This window comes from Salmo salar, chromosome 08, assembly GCF_965601325.2.
Source record: "Salmo salar chromosome 08, fSalSal1, whole genome shotgun sequence".
NCBI lineage: Eukaryota > Metazoa > Chordata > Actinopteri > Salmoniformes > Salmonidae > Salmo > Salmo salar.
In genome coordinates this window covers 21,814,107-21,832,426 of record NC_138298.1, presented here as the reverse complement: position 1 = coordinate 21,832,426, position 18,320 = coordinate 21,814,107, and the positions used below count along the sequence as shown (strand labels likewise).

General features: G+C 45.3%; 1 protein-coding gene across 4 annotated transcripts in view; it reads right to left on the bottom strand.

Annotated features, from left to right (window-relative positions):
* LOC106610206 (zinc finger protein 827) overlaps positions 1–11,105 on the bottom strand; it is a 115,697-nt gene extending 104,592 nt beyond the window's left edge. For 2 of the 4 annotated variants that reach the window (XM_045722759.2, XM_045722760.2), the window contains exon 1: positions 10,807–11,105. In XM_045722759.2, the coding sequence (XP_045578715.1) occupies positions 10,807–10,849 (43 nt within the window). In that variant the 5' untranslated portion in view covers positions 10,850–11,105. The remainder of the gene's footprint in view (positions 1–10,806) is intronic. The other 2 variants (XM_045722758.2, XM_014209404.3) reach the window with 2 other exon arrangements.
* Positions 11,106–18,320: the final 7,215 nt, after the last annotated feature.

Below are 18,320 nucleotides of genomic sequence, written 5' to 3'. Positions count from 1 at the left end.
GAGTTGGGTACTACCAACGCATGACCAGAGTGCATAAGAGGAGATTACCGTGACTCAACGGTCACGTGGAATGTGACTGCGGTTATGAATCATGACTGCCGGTGTGGCGTTAATACGGTCACCGTAACAGCCCTAAGTACAGTTCACTCACTGTTCCAAAAACACAGTACCGGTAAACCCTACATTTAGGCTACAGTACGATATTACTGTAGAGTTCCTATGTACAGTATGTGAACACTTCATTACACTCAAATGTAGGACTATAAATAATTACTAAAGGGGAACCTTGCCAGCATCCATCCCATAAATTTGGTATCATGACTTTGAGGGTAATTTGCCAAGACGTTCCTGTAGTAGATATGTGTGCCACGACACACCACTGTTCCAGAACAGAACAGATACAGCCCTGTGAATGGTAAAACAGGAGGACTGACGTCAAGAACTAAGAGGTGGCTGTCACTAGTTACCACAGACACAAAGTCAAAGTTGGCTTTATCATTTCATGAAAACAAGCACGCGCTTTTTGGTATTAATTTAAGGTTAAGGCTAGGCGTAAGATTAGCAGTGTGGTTAAGGTTAGGTTTAAAATCATATTTTAAGAAGATACATTGTAGAAATAGGCAGGGTTTAGCCATAATTATGATTTTGTGGCTGTAGTAACTAGTGACGACCCTAAGAGGTGGGCTTACTCTAAGTAGCACAATGACGCTAACATAGCTAGCACCACTAGTACGTCACATTCTGGCACACACACTGAGGGGCAGGCTGCCCACTTAGACACAGAGAGGAGTGAGAGAGCAGAGCGCAGTGTGTGTATGGGCCATACGGTATGAGACGGGGGGGCACGGTCCTCCAGCCAGCCAGTGTAAATCACACTGAGCCCACTGGCACAAGAACACGGTCGACCGGTCCCACTACAGCCAGTCACCCCGAGAGAGAGAGAGAGAGAGAGAGAGAGAGAGAGAGAGAGAGAGAGAGAGAGAGAGAGAGAGAGAGAGAGAGAGAGAGAGAGAGAGAGAGAGAGAGAGAGAGAGAGAGAGAGAGAGAGAGATGGTGGGTGGTTGTGAGAAAGTGTGTGAGAAAGACAAACTGTGTGTTACTGACTGTGGGTGTAAGAGACAGTGTGAGAGAGAGGCACTGTGTGTGTGTAAGAGAGAGACTATGTACGTCTGTGTGTATGAGAGAGCTGGGGAGAGTGAGTGAGCATGGAGTGAAGAGCTGAGCGATAGAGAGCTGAGGGGGGGGCGAATGAATCGAAAAAATATGGCTTTTTCTATGGTGGTATTGGGTTGACATCAGTTTGGCAGAGGCGCCTGAGGCAGTGCCTGCTTGGATTCTAGCCTGTCACTCAGGACAGGGACAGTAATCAGGATTGGTCCCGGTCCCTTCTTCCTCTTCCCTAGGAATAGTGGTGGAGGGGGGAGCCAGAGCCAGTTTGCGTCTATTAGAAAAAGGGAGAGAAAAAAAAAGATGGAAGAATCGCAGTGGCACAGCAGGAGAGGCTAACCTTCATTTGCATGCAGGTCCAGGGGAGGAAGAGGTGGGGGGGAGCTGTTTCTGTTTCCAATCTCCATGTTAAAACGCCTGGCCAGGGCAGCCAGTGGGAATGAAGAGGCATTGTTCGCCCTCCGCTGCTCCCCGTCACACCTAGGCTACATCCGAAAATGGCACCCTATTCCCTATATAGTGCACTACTTTTGGCCAGGGCCCGTAGGCTATGTAGGGAATTGGATGCCATTTGGAACAGACCAATACCCATCTCGCATTTTCTCGCTTTCAAGGTATAAAAGACATGTCCTGCGTGGCAGATAATGTCGATCTCAAATCCTGACCTGAAATCTATACAGACCAGACATTGATGTACGTCTGTTGTTTGTCTTGTGTGCACTGCATCCATATCCATCCAGCCTTTTCTGGTTCCATCCACATCCGTCATAACCAGGTTGTGACCTGAAAGCTGCAGCATTCAAAGCCTTGTCGTTGTCTTTCACCCGGGAGAGAGGCCGTTCTCTGCGGCATAACGATCGCTATGACAACCATCACTTAAGCCCTCCGGGTACAGTGGGTTGGAGCGGTCTTGTTTCTGAAGACCTCATCACTGACTGGGAGGGTCATCAAGGCCAATCCACTGGCTCTCACAAGAGATGCTACACGAGAACAACAAAATGTACTTCCGCCAAAAAAGGACGAGGCGGTTTCTGGCCAAAGGACCAGAAGGAGAGGGAAAAGAAGAGGGAGGGATTGCTGGGATGCTTCCTTTGGCCCAGAGTTGACGAACACAAAGTCTGGCTGTGCGTGCCAAATTAGGTTTTTAAGCATTTTTTTTTTTCAGGGAGGATTTGTCGCTAATCTAGAAAACCTTCTGGTAAGAAGTGTCAATACATCTGGTGCTGACCACTCCCCGTAGAGTGCAGGGATTAATGACCTAGGCTGTGTCCCAAATGGCACCCTATTCCCTATATAGTGCACTACCTGCGACTAGGACCCATGTAGGGAATAGGGTGGCATATGGTGATGCAGCCCTAGCAATCTGAACCAACAACTGACTGACTTGTCCATTGAGAACACACCGGGAACTCAGGAACGGAAAGAGGCAATACTGACAGATCAGTCCAACTAAACCCTGTTCATTATCAACTCACCAAAAGGTTTTTAGAAGCTATCCTGATTTCCAGATTTTTGGGGGGAATTTGTCTCCATTTTGTTGATGACGAGATATCTGGCTAATTAGAATGTCTTAGCTGTCATGATGAATGATACTCGTCTAGTACTAGACGGCCAATAATGCACTCATCTCGTTACTGCGATGAGGACGAATCAGACGGCAAAATGCCCTTGTTTAGACAACAATGGGATAACGCTAGAGAACCTGAGCTTCTCTACCTCAAGGTCACAGCGGTTCACTCAGAAGACGTGGTGAAGTCATCTGCATTGTGCCAAATGGAAGGGCATTCTCCGCACGTGGCAGCCACAGAACCATCAGCGCCAGGTACTCACCTGCATTTCAGCGTCGTAAATAACCTCCACTCGCCCCGCCCGCCACTGACAATGGCTTTCACAGAGATGACCTCACGTCAATGAATTTAACTTATCTGGTCTGGAGTGGTGCTTTGTTGTAACACAGCCAAACGCTCTCTGGATGCGGATGTGATATATTGTTTCCCTTGAGAGCCTTACATACCGTGTGGTTCCACTACTCTGCATCTGCCTGGCCTGACTGCCTCGGTCCCTCTGTCCTGCCCCGTTCGTTCCTGGCACTTTGAATCTCCCCGCGGCAATGAAACGGCCCCAAAACCCCCCACAAAGCAGCCAGACGCAGCTGTTAGCCTGGCTAGTTAAACGCATTAGTGTGGCAGTCTCGCTCTTCGCTGCTCAACCTAACTGTACAGTACAGTGTTGTGGAAAGAGGTACTGACTAGGCTTGGGCAGTATACCGTACATGCCGTACACCGGGGTATTTGGAAAAAGCCACGGGATAGTTTTTCAATACCGTCAAAACGGTGTCTTTGAAGTTTAAAAATAAATGTGAATATTTGTAGCTACTTTTTAAGTTTATACATGCGGTCAAATACGTTAGGAGTGCAATACGTTAGGAGAAAAAGCAGATTGTGCTCTTCATTTCACCGGTCACATTATTTTACATTATGAAGCTTACCATAGTTCCCCAGAACAGTTCAGCCTGTCATGCGTTTGTAAATAGCACAACGGGAGAAAGTTGGAGCTGGTGAGTCCATAGCGTTTAATATCTATCGGCGAGTCTCTGGCCGTGTCTACACTTGACACTTACATGCGACTTCTGCTATCAGAATACGAAGATGGCATTGAAAAGACGTGCCTAGATGCACAAAAGTGGCTTTGTGGTGTGTTTGTGTTCAGAACTGTCTGACCACTTCAGGAGGTGTTCAGGAAGTTCATCTTGTATGCAATTCACTACTAAATGTTTGCCATCAGGTAACTTATGACGGCTTTCTGCCATGTTTGAGAAGTCAAAGATTTCTTGGCAAGTTCTGTTCAGCTGCTATTTTTTCCCTGTGCTTCCTAGTACCGTTTTTTTCTCCCCCCCTCTGCTTTGTGTACACATGCTGTTCTTCCTTCAAATAACTTTATGAGCTGGATTTTCCTGTCTTTGCAATTAGTTTGTCCGTTTTTCGCTTGTTAGCATTCAGCTAAAAGCGTCTATGTGACTTTGCTATTACTTGTGCTAATGTCACGTTCGTCGTAAGAAGGAGACCAAGGTGCAGCGTGGTAAGCGTACATCTTACTTTTAATAGATGAACACCAAACAAAACAAAGAAAAATACAAAACGAAGGTAAAGTTCTGCAGGCTTCTCACAGTAGCTATACAAAAACAAGATCCCACAAAAACCCAGTGGGAAAAGTCTGCCTAAATATGATCCCCAATCAGAGACAACGAAAGACAGTTGCCTCTGATTGGGAACCATATCAGGCCAACATAGAAATACATCATCTAGAATGCCCACCCAAATCACACTCCGACCTAAACAAATAGAGAAATAAAAAGGCTCTCTACAGTCAGGGCGTAACAGCTAATTCTGGTAATAGATGTGCAACGGGCATTTTTGCGTTTTTTTAGCGTCCCCTTGTGTGCTATGCCGTGATACCGTAAATCCCAGGATGGCAGAAGAACAGTATGATGGTATGAAAATCTGGATACTGCCTAAGCCTAGTACTGACTTCCAGACCAGAGAGGACAGAGTTTGCCTGGCTGCTGCTGCCAAAGGCTAACAAGAGCCTGGCAAGTGTGGGGGCCTCCTGGCCTCGCTTCCACCCACACAGGAAGTGAGGTCATGACATTAGCACTCCGCCGTGCTAGAGTGCTCTCCGCCAGGGCGACAAGATCAGCGTGTTGGACGAGAGCCATTTTAAGCCCCCCTAACAACAACATACATCAAGACAGTAGAGCTACATAAAAGTACCATGTATTTCAAACCTGGCAACATAGAGAGTGGAGTGCAGTTATTTGGCTATACAGGGCAACCAAGACTGGCCCCTTGGCAAGGGCCATCAAACGCAGTGACCGAATCAGTATCCACTATCTAAACTAAAAAGGCCTCACCACCAAAGGAAAGAAAAATCTATGCCAACCTAAGCAAAAACCCTCCTCTGATTTCACGCACCAGTTAGACGCGTACCACATGCTCCGAAATATCCCCACGCCTACAGCTATGGCTTTCTTCTCAGAGACAATTGAGGAGACCTCTCTAATTCTCTGCGATGTCATTTCCATCTCTCTTTTAAGAGTGAAATGAGCCTCGATAATAAATCACATCCCTGTTTAGAAGCAGAGGCAGCAGTCTGGCACAACTGGCCGACTAGAGCTTCCTGCTCCCCAGACCTCCCTCCTCTCTCTCGTTCTCTATATCTCTACATCCCTCACGCCTGTTAAAGGCCTGTCCTGCAGGGCCCTAGATGCACTTTGTGTGGTACAACAGAGAAAACCGCCCAGAGCTCTTAGCAGCTTCCCCACCTCCACCACCAGTACTCTCCCTCTCTCTTCCCCTCTGTCTTTCCCAGCTGCACCAGCGAGCTGTTCGCAGTTCCTTATGAACTGCGGCCAACTGAGAGCCTGTGCTACTCCTGTGAGATTGGTATTACTCAGTGCCGGGGCTACGTCCTAGCCAAAGGGCTGCTCTCCGAAGCTGTACATCTCCCTGTTGTGGCTTGTCAACATGGAGAAAATCGTTACCAAGGCTAAGGCACTTCCATTCCACACGGAGGAGTAGGAAGGGGGGGGGGGGTTGATTGAGACCAGGTAGGAACTGTGTGGAACAGATTGCTGGTAACTTTTGTGATATATTTTTAGGCCTCCTAGTGGACATGGTGGACCTTTCATTTGTTCTCTGTTAAATTAGGTCAATGTAAAATACAGAGGGCACGCTGAAGATGTCGTTCGAGAGAGACCAGATCAAGTGTCATGGACGACAATCAGGTGGCGAAGTCATCCCTGGATCTTTGTCAAGAAACCGCTCTAATTAAGCCTAACTGAATAAGTATTATGGGGGAAGGCAATGGACATCCCTAAATAATTACTTTAGGAGATTTGCATATTATGCTTCCCTGAGTCCCTTTTGTTGGGCATGAAGAAATCCTAGCTTAAATTACCTGCTTAGTACCTCTAGTGAGTTTGACACTTGATGAAAAGTGTGTCCAAAACAGAGTTAATTACTCACAAGTAGCCCCCTGAAGTTATTGTGAAGCGAGTTGCTTATCAGACATGTTTCTGTAATTACTCAGGGCATTGGAAATTAAATGAAGTGTCACCTCATTGACAACCTTGATTCAAAAGAGCATTCTGAATGAATTGGAGGGATTCTCAGTGAATGCTAGGCTTGGGCGATATACCATTTATACCGTACACTGGGGTATTTTGAAATACCGCCGAATGATTTTCAAAACCTCAAAAACAATTAAGAATATCTATTTTTTTTCAATGTTTGAGGGTTGGGGGATGCATGCTACGCCACTTTTTTTATGGTAAGTTAAATATGCACTGAACAAAGATATTAACGCGTAAATTGTTGGTCCCATGCTTCATGAGATGAAATAGAAAATGACAGAAATGTTCCAAATGAACAAAAAGCTGATTTTTCTCAAATGTTGTACACAAATTTGTTTACATTCCTGTTATTGAGAATTTCTCCTTTCCCAAGATAATCCAACCACCTGACATATCAAGAAGCTGGTTAAACATGGTCATTACACAGGTGCACCTTGTGCTGGGGACAATCAAATCCAACTTTAAAATGTGCAGTTTTGTCATACAACACAATGCCACACGTTTTGTGGGAGCGTGCAATTGGCATGCTGACTGCAGGAATGTCCACCAGAGCTGTTGCCAGAGAATTGAATGTTAATTTGCTCTACCATAAGTTGCCTATATATTTTGACTCGGTAATGGTTGGTACAGAAACAGTATGACAGTATGAAAATCTGCATACCGCCCAACCTTAGTGGATGCCCATTGGAATCCTGACAATACCTGCAGGCCTTGGTATTGCCAGCCAGCCACCTGTTTGACGCAGAAAGCAACAACACATTTTAAATGTGTATTGATCAAACCCCAGAAGCTTCTCTGGAACCAGGCCCATTATAAAGTTAACTTACCCCACCAACTTTCATTTAAGATCAACCGCTGTAGCGGCCTCCCAATTACTATCCATTCAATACTCCATCAAGTCACGGAGAGACTGAATGGGGCCAGTTTTAGGCCTACCCACTGAATCGGAATGGTGTTGAACGCGGTGGGTCTCAAACTCCCCTCCATGTAAGCGTATGCTGAAGGAGGCATCCCACCACCTTCCTCCTGCCCTTTAATTCATTTCTAAGTGAAAGCCTGTGTATCATTATTCGCTTCAGCTCCAGTCAGCAGACACCGCGGTCCATGAGAGCCCGCGCCCCGTCAAGTTGAGGGGTGGTGGGGGGTGGAAAGTGGCGGAGGGGGATTCTTGGCAGAAATTCCCCACAAATTTGATGCCAAGAGCAAAATGGAAACCTCCCCTCATTTTCCTTTCCCCTTAATCCAATGTTTTCAAGCCCCGGCCCCGCCAAGGTCATTATAATCATAGAAAGTGGAAGGGCGCCAGTGACCCGCCATTACAGTAAGGTACAGAACCACCCAGCCATTGGCTGGTGGTGAGGAGGAAAGGAGAAGAGCACTCGGTCGGTCGTGTAGAGGCAGGGGCTAAAATCCCTCCATTTCAAATGCAGATAACCTGAGGAACCAGCAGAGGAGGAGACAGGGAGAGAAGAAAATGTCTCCCTCTCTCGCTCTCCCAGTGCCCCTGACCTTTTGCCATTCCTGATCGGGTCTCTCTCTCTCTCGTTTATTTTTAGCTTACAATTCGTATCCATATCTTGAGTTTAAGCCTACTTCGACATTTATTCAGCAGATAGGCCCTATAGCCTAAAGCTAATTCAGAATGGTTGCAAAATGATCAAGAGTAGAGAGAGGTTTTAGAAGTAATATTTGGTGACATAACATAAGTATGACCAATGACCTAGAAACCTCTGGGCCTGAAAGAATGCTGCTTGCGTTGACAATATTTCAAAAGCGACCTCCAGCATAATCTACAAGTAAATAAAAGGGTACTACTTTTACATGTAAAAATCTCTATGCTTTATCCAAGTGATAATTTTACCGTCAATATTTACAGTAAGTAATCGGCCAATAGATTTCAACATACATAATCATGCGCGTACCAAAATCATAAAGAGTGGCCGTTTTCATTGTGGCGCCAAAGGTCATGTTTACTTGTCTGAGTGAGGGCGCTGTACTGTACTGTGACCTCCATGGCCAGCTTGTGAGTATGTGTGTGTACGTGTGTGTACCCTCTCTCACACGCCATGTATGCTAATATACACAGCATGACGCTTGGCCTGCACAGAGCAGAGTACACAACCCCAAATATCTAGACCTGCATGTGTCTGGGTTAAGATAAAGCACCTTCAGTAGTTTAAAGGATATGTGTATTCGTGCTCTTTTCACCACAGGGCCTCAGTACAGATGCAGACATCTGAACTTTAATATTGTGCTTGTTCCTGGCACGTGACCAATCGGTGTAGGTGTTGTTAGCTGAACAATGAAAACAAACAGACAGTCGGCCAATGAGGTGAAGTGGCACTGACTTAATAAATAAAGGTTGTCCTGTATCAGTTTTGTGACTGAATGGGGGGAGAAGTAAAATATTGGCCACAACTTCTTAAAGAGAAAAGGCTTTCTCTTCGTTATTATATGAAATCCTGTAATTGATGCATACAATAGGCTATTACATGATGTAACATGTCTATAACATTACTTAAACCAGGGGTGTCAAACTCATTCCATGGGGGGCCTAGTGTCTGCTGGTTTTTGGTTTTTCCTTTCAGTGAAGACCTAGACAACCAGGTGAGGGAAGTTCCTTACTAATCAGTGACCCTAATTCATTAATCAAGTACAAGGGAGGAGCGAAAACCCACAGACACTCAGCCCTCCGTGGAATGAGTTTTACATGTGACCTAACCCATATAACTAAATAGTTGGAGCCCCAGGGTACTGTGTGGTACGTCAGTCAGAGGAGGCTGGCGGGAGGAGCTATAGGAGGACGGGTTCATTGTAATGCCTGGAATGGAATCAAACATAAGAAAACCACGTTTGACCATTCTATTTATTCCATCGCAGCCATTACAATGAGCCCGTCCCCCTATAGCTCCTCCCGCCAGCCTCCACTGATGTCATTATAGGCTACAGAGCATGACCTGCTCCGTCCACTCCAGCGGCGTTTGTAGGTAGGTACCTTCGCCGTCAGTAACATGTGAGTGAGAGCTTGCTGTCCAAATATCACTCTCTCACTACTGCTCTCTCACCCAGCCAACCCGACGCAATTTCCCAAGTTCAACTCTGGGTCAAACACCTGAGCGCTGTATCAGTGGATGAGGAGAGAACGGTCTTATTTTGGGGATGTTTTGTGGCTCTGGGACTGGGTATATGGACGTTTGTAGTAGCCTAAATACTCACACGTGGAAGGATTGGACACGAATAGCTCACAATATGGCACTACAAACGCTAATTTGATATTTACTCCACCGTTTCCAAATTTTGTATACTTTATACAACAAAGTATACAAATCCCCTTTTGATCACAGCTAGTAATAGCACTGAACAGTTGCATTGTTTGACATTTAATAAAGACTACACTGTGTCATTATGGTACATTCATTAAGTCATCATTGATTTATGAGATTAATTACATTTGCATACCAATATAACTCATTAAGCCATGTTCTTACGCAGGTCTTCAGGACATTGCACTACAGCAGGGGAAATTGCCACACGAAGCCAATTCCTCTGTGATCATTTTATCCACACATTCTACCTAGAAGTCATCCTCTAGCGGCCGAAGTGTGTCATTGCAGCTTTTCATTATTGGACTGATAAAAGCACAATCTAAACATCCAAGCTACACAGGGTCAAATGAACAATATATATACCAAAATCGCACATTCTGATGTACATTCGGAGTAACGACATAACGAGAAATGGGGAAAGTGCCATTTCGCGTCTCTTAGCCCGCGTTATTGATCGTAGTCTGTCTGCAATGAATGGCTGCAAAGGGAAGGGAAAAAAACTGAACTTCAGGTGACCGACCATGGCTTTGACATAGCCTGCATTCAGACATGAACCTCGCTGAACTGGGCGGAAGAAAATACCTCCGCTTCAAACAAAAATTATCTCCGGACTTTCAAGAACTCGACGTAAAAACAGAGCGAGCGCCTACCGAGGGAACCAATACACCCGTTTTGAGTGGTGAGAGAGAAAGTTAGACGTTTATATTAACAGAAATGTGAAGTTAGCTACCGAGCGTTGCTAGATAGCGCTATTACCAGGAACACTGAGGCATGGTTAGCCCCGAGTCTGGCTTGTCTGATCCGACTGACCCTTCATTTTATTGCGGCCAGATTCTCAGATCCTCCCCTTTCTCCCCCGAAAGAGACTCGCTCGCACCGACAGATAAACGAAAACGCTCAGACATTATACCATATACAACCGATACACAAGCTATCTGACCGCAACCTTTAGGGGAAAGGGGACCTTTATCGATTATACTCGATTAAAGCCACGTACAGCTCATGCACTCGCTGGCTAGCTAACGTTCCTCATCGCCAACAACATGGCTGCCTTGCTCAGACCTAAAAAAAGGAGAAATAACCTACGCCGTGTCTTTGTCTGTTTCACCTCTTTAACCCTAAACTACTGCGCAAAACACACGAAGACCCATTAAAATTGCACAAAACCAGCAAACGACTTACGTGAAGGCAGGCGTTTGGGTTGCTCCTGCTTCCTCCTTGGCATTTTCCCCCTTTTTGTCACATTCTCCTCCTTGTTTTAGGGATAAGAAGAAAAAAGGTTTTTTCCCATTGAGATTGTAGGCGAGAGTGATGGCAGGGACTGTATACCTGGCTTGTCCTCGCGGTTTAAAGTGTATTGTTGGGTATAGGACCACAGGAGGAGGGTTCTGTGCTGTTGTTGTTGCCGTGTCTTGACTATGGCTGCTCTCTGTAAGTGTGTCTCCGAGCCCCTAACTAACACTAATGCAGGGATCAAAGGGCAGCAACAGCAGAGCAGACACACACACACTAGCTCGCACACACGCTCTAGAGGAGCTCGCCCGCGATAGCAGCGTAGAAACGGACAAGGTGCCCCCAAGCTTACAGGGTGTATTGCTGACTGCAAAACCCCTACATATTTTTAAAAGATTTATTTGATAACTTCTATAAATAATAAATAAGGCAAAGATACTGAAATACAGTATCAGTACAGTATTTTTCATATTGAGTGTATTCGTTTTTTTATTTATATTACACATACATTATAAATATGTTTTCAAAATGTGAAATGTACATTTATTGATTTGATGAAATTATGGATTGAATAGTAATTCAGAAGCCCAATGGAAATCCCCAGTTTCCCCAAATAAATAATTATGATTAATTTGCATGAAACATACATTTGAAATGAACCCTTTCATTTTCACACTTGCTAACCTCCATATTCATTAGGCAACAGATGCACACATTTAATTTCTTGCTATGGTTTTTATTTTTTTCAATGCCATATGTCACATGAACTGTAAATAACTGCTGTTATAACTTCCCCTGGTCTCAACAATAGTGTAACTCTCCTCTGTGGAAAAATGTTTGTTGCTAAAGTAAAAAACAACACTTTATTGCATTTCCACGTTGTGTTTTGTGTCACATTGTACATGTAACAGCAATGGCGTTTACCTAAGAGTTGAGTTGACCCCCAACGTATCCCTCTGTAAATCATGTCATCTAAATTACTACATGATTTACCCTTCATTTGTTGCATTTCCACGTTGGGTCATATCATATACATTTAATAACGTTAAAAATCTCAATCTCCATTCCTCTCCCTCGCGGTGGTGGCGTTGGGTTGAGTTTTTCACAGCGCAGCCTGTCCCGTCTCTCTTCCTGCTGCTGGACTCCTGCAGGCTGTGTTCACTTGGCCCGGCACATTCTTTCACACCTCTCGGTGTGTGAGGAGAGCTGTGTCTTCATCCCTCCATCCCTTGCCACCTCCTCCCTCTGAGAGAATAGTCCTAAATGCCACCCTATTCCCTATAGAGTGCACTACTTTTGACCAGAGCCAATAGGGCTTATATGGCTCTGGTCAAAAAGTAGTGCACTCTATAGGAAGCAGGGGGCCATTTGAGATGCAGATTATGAGAGGCGCAGGAGGCTCGTTACCGTGGCAATTAGCAGAAGCCCAAATTAGCCCTCCTGGCTGGACTGCCTGTATCATGTCCACAGGTGACACGGCCACTTTGCATTTTTCTAATTAGGAAAGAGCATAACATGATTAAAATGTCTATTATCTATCATAAAGGTCCAGAGAGAAGCTGGACAAGTCCTAGTCAAGTAACAGTAATCAGTAGACATATGTAGAGAACACATGCGAGTCACATGACCACATTAGAACTACAAGAAAGAGGCCTAAGGAATGAGTATATTCTATTGTGAATTTTATTTTGTAAAAATCTTTTTTATTGTCAAATACACCGGATAAGTGCAAATACACCGGATAAGTGCAGTGAAATGTATTGTTTTACAGGGTCAGCCTTAGTAGTACGGTCACGCATGAAGCAAATTAGGGTTAAGTGCCTTGCTCAAGGGCACATCGGCAGATTTTTCACCTTGTCACCTCGGGTATTCAAACCAGCAACCTTTCCGTTACTAGCTCAAACGCTCTAACTGCTGGGCTACCTGCCGCCCTATCTGCCATGCAGTGTATGTATAGGCCGAACGTCACATATGGAAACGTGTGTTATTGTATAAAAGGTTCTGTTGAGGAAATCCAAGGTTAGTGAAAATTCACAGTACATTGTGCATGTGCATGGCAGTAGGTTGAACTCTGGTGTACCTCCAGCCTCTCCACTCCTGTGTTGTGTTGAAAGGGACTAAACCATAGGGTGTCTGACACCAGTACAGGCGCAGGCATGTATGAATATCTGTGTGTGTGTGTGTGTGTGTGTGGACAGCTGGGGTGTGTGCTTCACCTGCACCAGCAACTGAGCACTCATAACAGGGGACCAGGTGTTGACTGCCCACCCCTCTCTCCACCCACGACCAGCATGGTCACAGCATAGTTGGAAACGAGGGGTTAAATGTTCACTGTTGCTTCCATCCTATTCATTCTCTATATTTACATACTGTACAGTCAGTCTGAAGCCAGATCGTTTCTTTTCCTGCTGTTGAGAAAATACTGCATGTAATTACATATTAAAACATCAAAACATACTTTATATCTACACCATAAAACATGAAATATACTTTAGTAGCCTTTAGCCTATATCTTATTGAGCAATCTGTTAGACATCTGTGAAAGTTGTGATTACAAAGTTTACAGATGATACTCCTGATGAACAAGTGAAACTAAGCCTTCATTGACAATGACATATTCATCCAGATCATTTGACGCAATAAACTATGTCAACTCATGGAGAGAGAAAGAGAGATACAGAGAGGAAGAGAGAGAGTGTGGCGGGCCGCAGTCATGTTTTTGTTCTCTGAGTAGAGGTTTGTCACCATGGCGAGGTCACAGTCTGTTCTCTGACCCCAACAATGCCAGGCCGCTGAGGTAATGCTGGCAACAAGACAATCAGCTGATAGTAGCCATGGCAACGCCAGCATGACCTCACTCAGGGTTGCACCTAAAGGTCAAAGCTCTGACATCGTGCTCTATCAACGGTTCCGCAATCTATGTCAAATGTCTAAGTTAGAAAAACAACAGAGTAGGGAAAGTGAATCAATCAAAAGTGGCTTTTAAAATTCATTAGTGTAAGTGTTATTCATAATCACTTTTCTAATTACTTGGGAATCTATTGATGGGCACAAAACACATTTGCCATGTCTAGGCCGCAGTCAGTACTGCCCATGAATTTACATACATACATAAATATGAAATAGTGCCTAAACTCAATACAACTCGAACAGGGAGGCCTCATCACACCTGTCACAGCTAATATCCTTCCTCCGATTCAATAATATATCATAATATATAATATAAGTAGCACAGTTTGTAGGAAATAAAATCCCCTTAGCTAATTATATTTCCTTTAGCTTTACTGATAACTGCCGTTGTTCTGCTGCTTTTAAAAACAGCTAATTTTGTCAGTTGGCATTAATACGACTTATTAAAATGCTTCCCTGCAGCGGCGTGGCAGTTAGCGAAATGGAAATTTCAGGTGCTTCAGCGGAGGATGGGGGAGGTGGATAAAGAGGAGTTTCTGTCTCAGGGTGCATAAGCCTGGCTTCTCCACTTTCTGCTATCTCTCCATCTCTCTATTCGAACTGTCCCATGTGGCCTGGTCTAGGCTAGCTATAGCGCTAGGCTAACACTAGCTGGATGTAGCCTAGCCTTGGGGTAAACCGCAACATCTGTCCCCTGTCCAGCCGCGACTGTCGCAGGCTGATAAATCCTCACAAGGTAGCTGGTGCCAGGGTTTTCCGGAATATGCCACCTGTCCCCCCGACACACACTCCTTACACCAGGCAGGTCACCTGTGATTACAAGTCAGTATTCGACGTCCATGGAAACCGGCCACTAGGGGCAACAGTGAGCACTGTTACCTTCACATAGGTTTTGGTTTTGCTAGGGCTTTGCGGACAGGGATGGAGGATGGGCGTAAGCATCCAAAGGAAGGCATGTTCAAATCCATCAATAGAAAGTTGTTTTTTATATTTTTGTTTTAAGCCTAACCTTAACCCTTACCTTAACCATTTGGAGTTAATGCCTAAACTTACATTTGTTTGAATTCTGACGTGAGACTGTGAGAGCTGGTAGCTCACACACCCCTCCCCTCCTGCTCACCCCAACTACTACTCCATACACCTCAACTACTCCATACACCCCAATTACTCCATACACCTCAACTACTCCATACACCCCAACTACTCCATACACCCCAACTACTCATACACCCCAATTACTCCATACACCCAACTACTCCATACAACATACACCCCAACTACTCCATACACCCCAACTACTCCATACACCCCAACTGCTCCATACACCCAAACTACTCCATACACCCCAAATGCTCCATACACCCCAACTACCCCATACACCTCAACTACTCATACACCCCAACTACCCCATACACCCCAACCACTCCATACACCCCAACTGCTCCATACACCGCTCCCCTCCTGCTCACCCCAACTACTCCATACACCTCAAATACTCCATTTACCCCCCCCCCCACACACACACACACGTTTGTTTTACTATACTTGTAGTAACCAAACAATTGATTCCCATTCAAAATCCTACTTTCCCTAACCTTAACCCCAAAAACCTAAACCTAACCCCTAACCCTAATTGTACCCTAACTGTAATTGTAACCCTAAACCTAACACCTCAATCTAAAAGAAATCCCCACTTTTTCCTTGTTTTACTATCCTTGTGAGGACTTCTGGTCCCCACAAGGATAGTAAAACCAAACCACACACACACACACACACACACACCCCTTGTCCTTCATACACACTCAGACACACACACATGCTGCCCTCCCCTCTTGCTCCCTCCTGTCCCCCCCCCCTTCCCTTCACCTGGCCTGACGCTGGACACACACACACACATACACACACCCTTCGCTAGCTGGCCTGACAGTTTGACAGAAGCAGGTGGACTCGCTCCCTCTCTTGCCCTCTGGCCTTCCGAGCTCTCACCCCCGGTGGGGACGTTTGGGCGTAGAGAGGGGCCGTTGTCGCCTCGCCTTGTCCTCCCCTGACCAAATATCACAGGACAGGAGAGAGGACATGACTTAGAACACATCCCAAATGGCAACTAATTTCTTTACACAATGAACTACATTTGACCAGAACACTATGGGCCCTGGTCAAAAGTAGTGCTCTATATAGGGAATAGGGTGCCATTTGGGACAGAGCCTTACATAACACCCCACCCACCGTGCTTTGGTTCAGTCTAATACTGTAGCTTCGCTCACTCCTCCAAAACACACACACAGGCACACTTTCTCTCTCTCTCTGCGACTGTGTGACAGAGGCAGGTGGCCTATTTCCTGCCCTATGACCTTCAACACTTCCCCTGTAGTAGGGAGACAGTCACCATACTGCAGACACACACACACACACACACACACACACACACACACACACACACACACACACACACACACACACACACACACACACACACACACACACACACACAGAGAGGAGGAGTCTAGGTTGCCCCTGGTGAACTGGGGGAGAGGTCTTGCTAAGGCCCCAAGGGGGGTGGGGGGGGGCAAGTGTGGGTCCTTCAACTCAGAGAGTTATTTTAGCCTCTGGGGCAGTCCTGTCTAGTTGAAGGGTCATCCCTAGAAGGTTACTTAACATGTATACTGTACTGTACTGTATGGCCTACTACGGTAACACCCGTGGGATGATTTTCATTTAGGTTCAATTCATTGTGTGTGTATACCTTTGTATGATATACTGTATCTCTGTATAACGTTACACTGATAATGTTGAATGCAGTGTGTGTGTGTCATACAACGTGCTACACTGGTGTATTACTGTATGCCGTTGTTTGAGTGTATGATACGTGTCCCGTTGTGTGTGTGTGTGTGTGTGTGTGTGTGTGTGTGTGTGTGTGTGTGTGTGTGTGTGTGTGTACCTACTGTATGTCAGGGGAAGAGAGCCCCCTGATTACTGCCAGTTCATTGTGTAAATGGAGCGTGCTGAACATGTTCTGATAACTCTAATGTGTTCCCAGTCCCAGCTTGATTTTATTGCCATGCTCCTAATAGGATATTGCCGCTATCGCAATTTGGATTAACTTCCGTGCCGCTGCTGTTGAACTGACTGACTGAGTGTGTGTGTGTGTGTGTGTGTGTGTGTGTGTGTGTGTGTGTGTGTGTGTGTGTGTGTGTGTGTGTGTGTGTGTGTGTGTGTGTGTGTGTGTGTGTGTGTGTGTGTGTGTGTGTGTGTGTGTGTGTGTGTGTGTGTGTGTGTGGGTGTGTGTGTGTGTGGTTGCGCCAATTCATTCCTTATCCAGAACATCCCTCTAATTATGACCCCCACTATTTATTTTCACAAATACAAAATATTGCCCGCATTTCAAGTTTTTTTCTTCTTCTGAATAAAGATATATTTAGGAAAAACGTGTGACCTGTGTGAAACTGGAGACCTGTGAATTAGAAACGTTAAAATAATTTACGTGTAACCAGCGACTGTAAATTAAATAGAAATAGTAATGCATGAAAGAAAATGAATGCTAATTAGCTGGATCGTGGTGCGAACGGTCTCTAACTCATATTTACATTTGACTAATTGTATTTTCATGTTGACCTTCCACTGGCAAAGATAAATAACACACACACGGGTAACAAAACACTGGTAGTGCAGGTGAGATGTGCCACCGACATGTTTTTGTCTGTGAGGAGCTGTGAGGAGCGTGATCACTCTCACTCACAGGGAGTCTGCTATTGTTCTCTCTGTGGTTCCTTTGTCTCAGCCCACCTACACTCCTCCCAGGCTCCTCCCCACTCCCCAGCCAGTCGTCCAATGGCGTTGTCTTCAGGTGTTGACCTTATCGGGTGGAGGTCAAAGCCAGGTCAGGGATCTGTTGCTAGGCTACCATCAGATAACTGGCGGGGGTTGGCACTTGGCAGCCGCTTGCTGCCTGGGTAGCTGCTCTCTCTGTCATTCACTGCTTGTCATGTAATCTCATTCATTTGCAGACAATTGCCTGGACGTCAGAAAGGTTATCTGCTCCATGCTGTTGTAATGAAAACACATTCAAATATTAAAAGCGGCCGAGCTAGAGCCCCATTACCAGCCAGCTCTACTTGGCATTGGCACACATCCGTTATTATACGATCATGGCAATTGTCATGTGGTAACGTGAACCGTTTAAATAGGTAGTGTTGGTGACTGCCTTTGTCAAAATGACAGTATGGGGGCTGGCTGTCAGGACTAGGTAAATTACACTGTAAAAGGCAAATGGTGCGTCCAAAATGGCCCCCTTTTCCCTATATGGTGCACTACCTTTGACCAAAAGCAGTGCACTATATAATGAATAGGGTGCCATTTCAGAGGCAGACAAAGTGAAGGATTATGGGAAAGTGGTGTTGTGAAATGGACGAGGAGGAATCGGCGTCTTTTGATTAGCTTTGTTTGATTAAACCCAAACTGCAACATAAATGAGATATTCATCTGGTATATTGCATTCAAAAGGAAGACCTGAGGCATAGTGTGTGTGTGTGTGTGCGTTTGTTTGTGTGCATTAT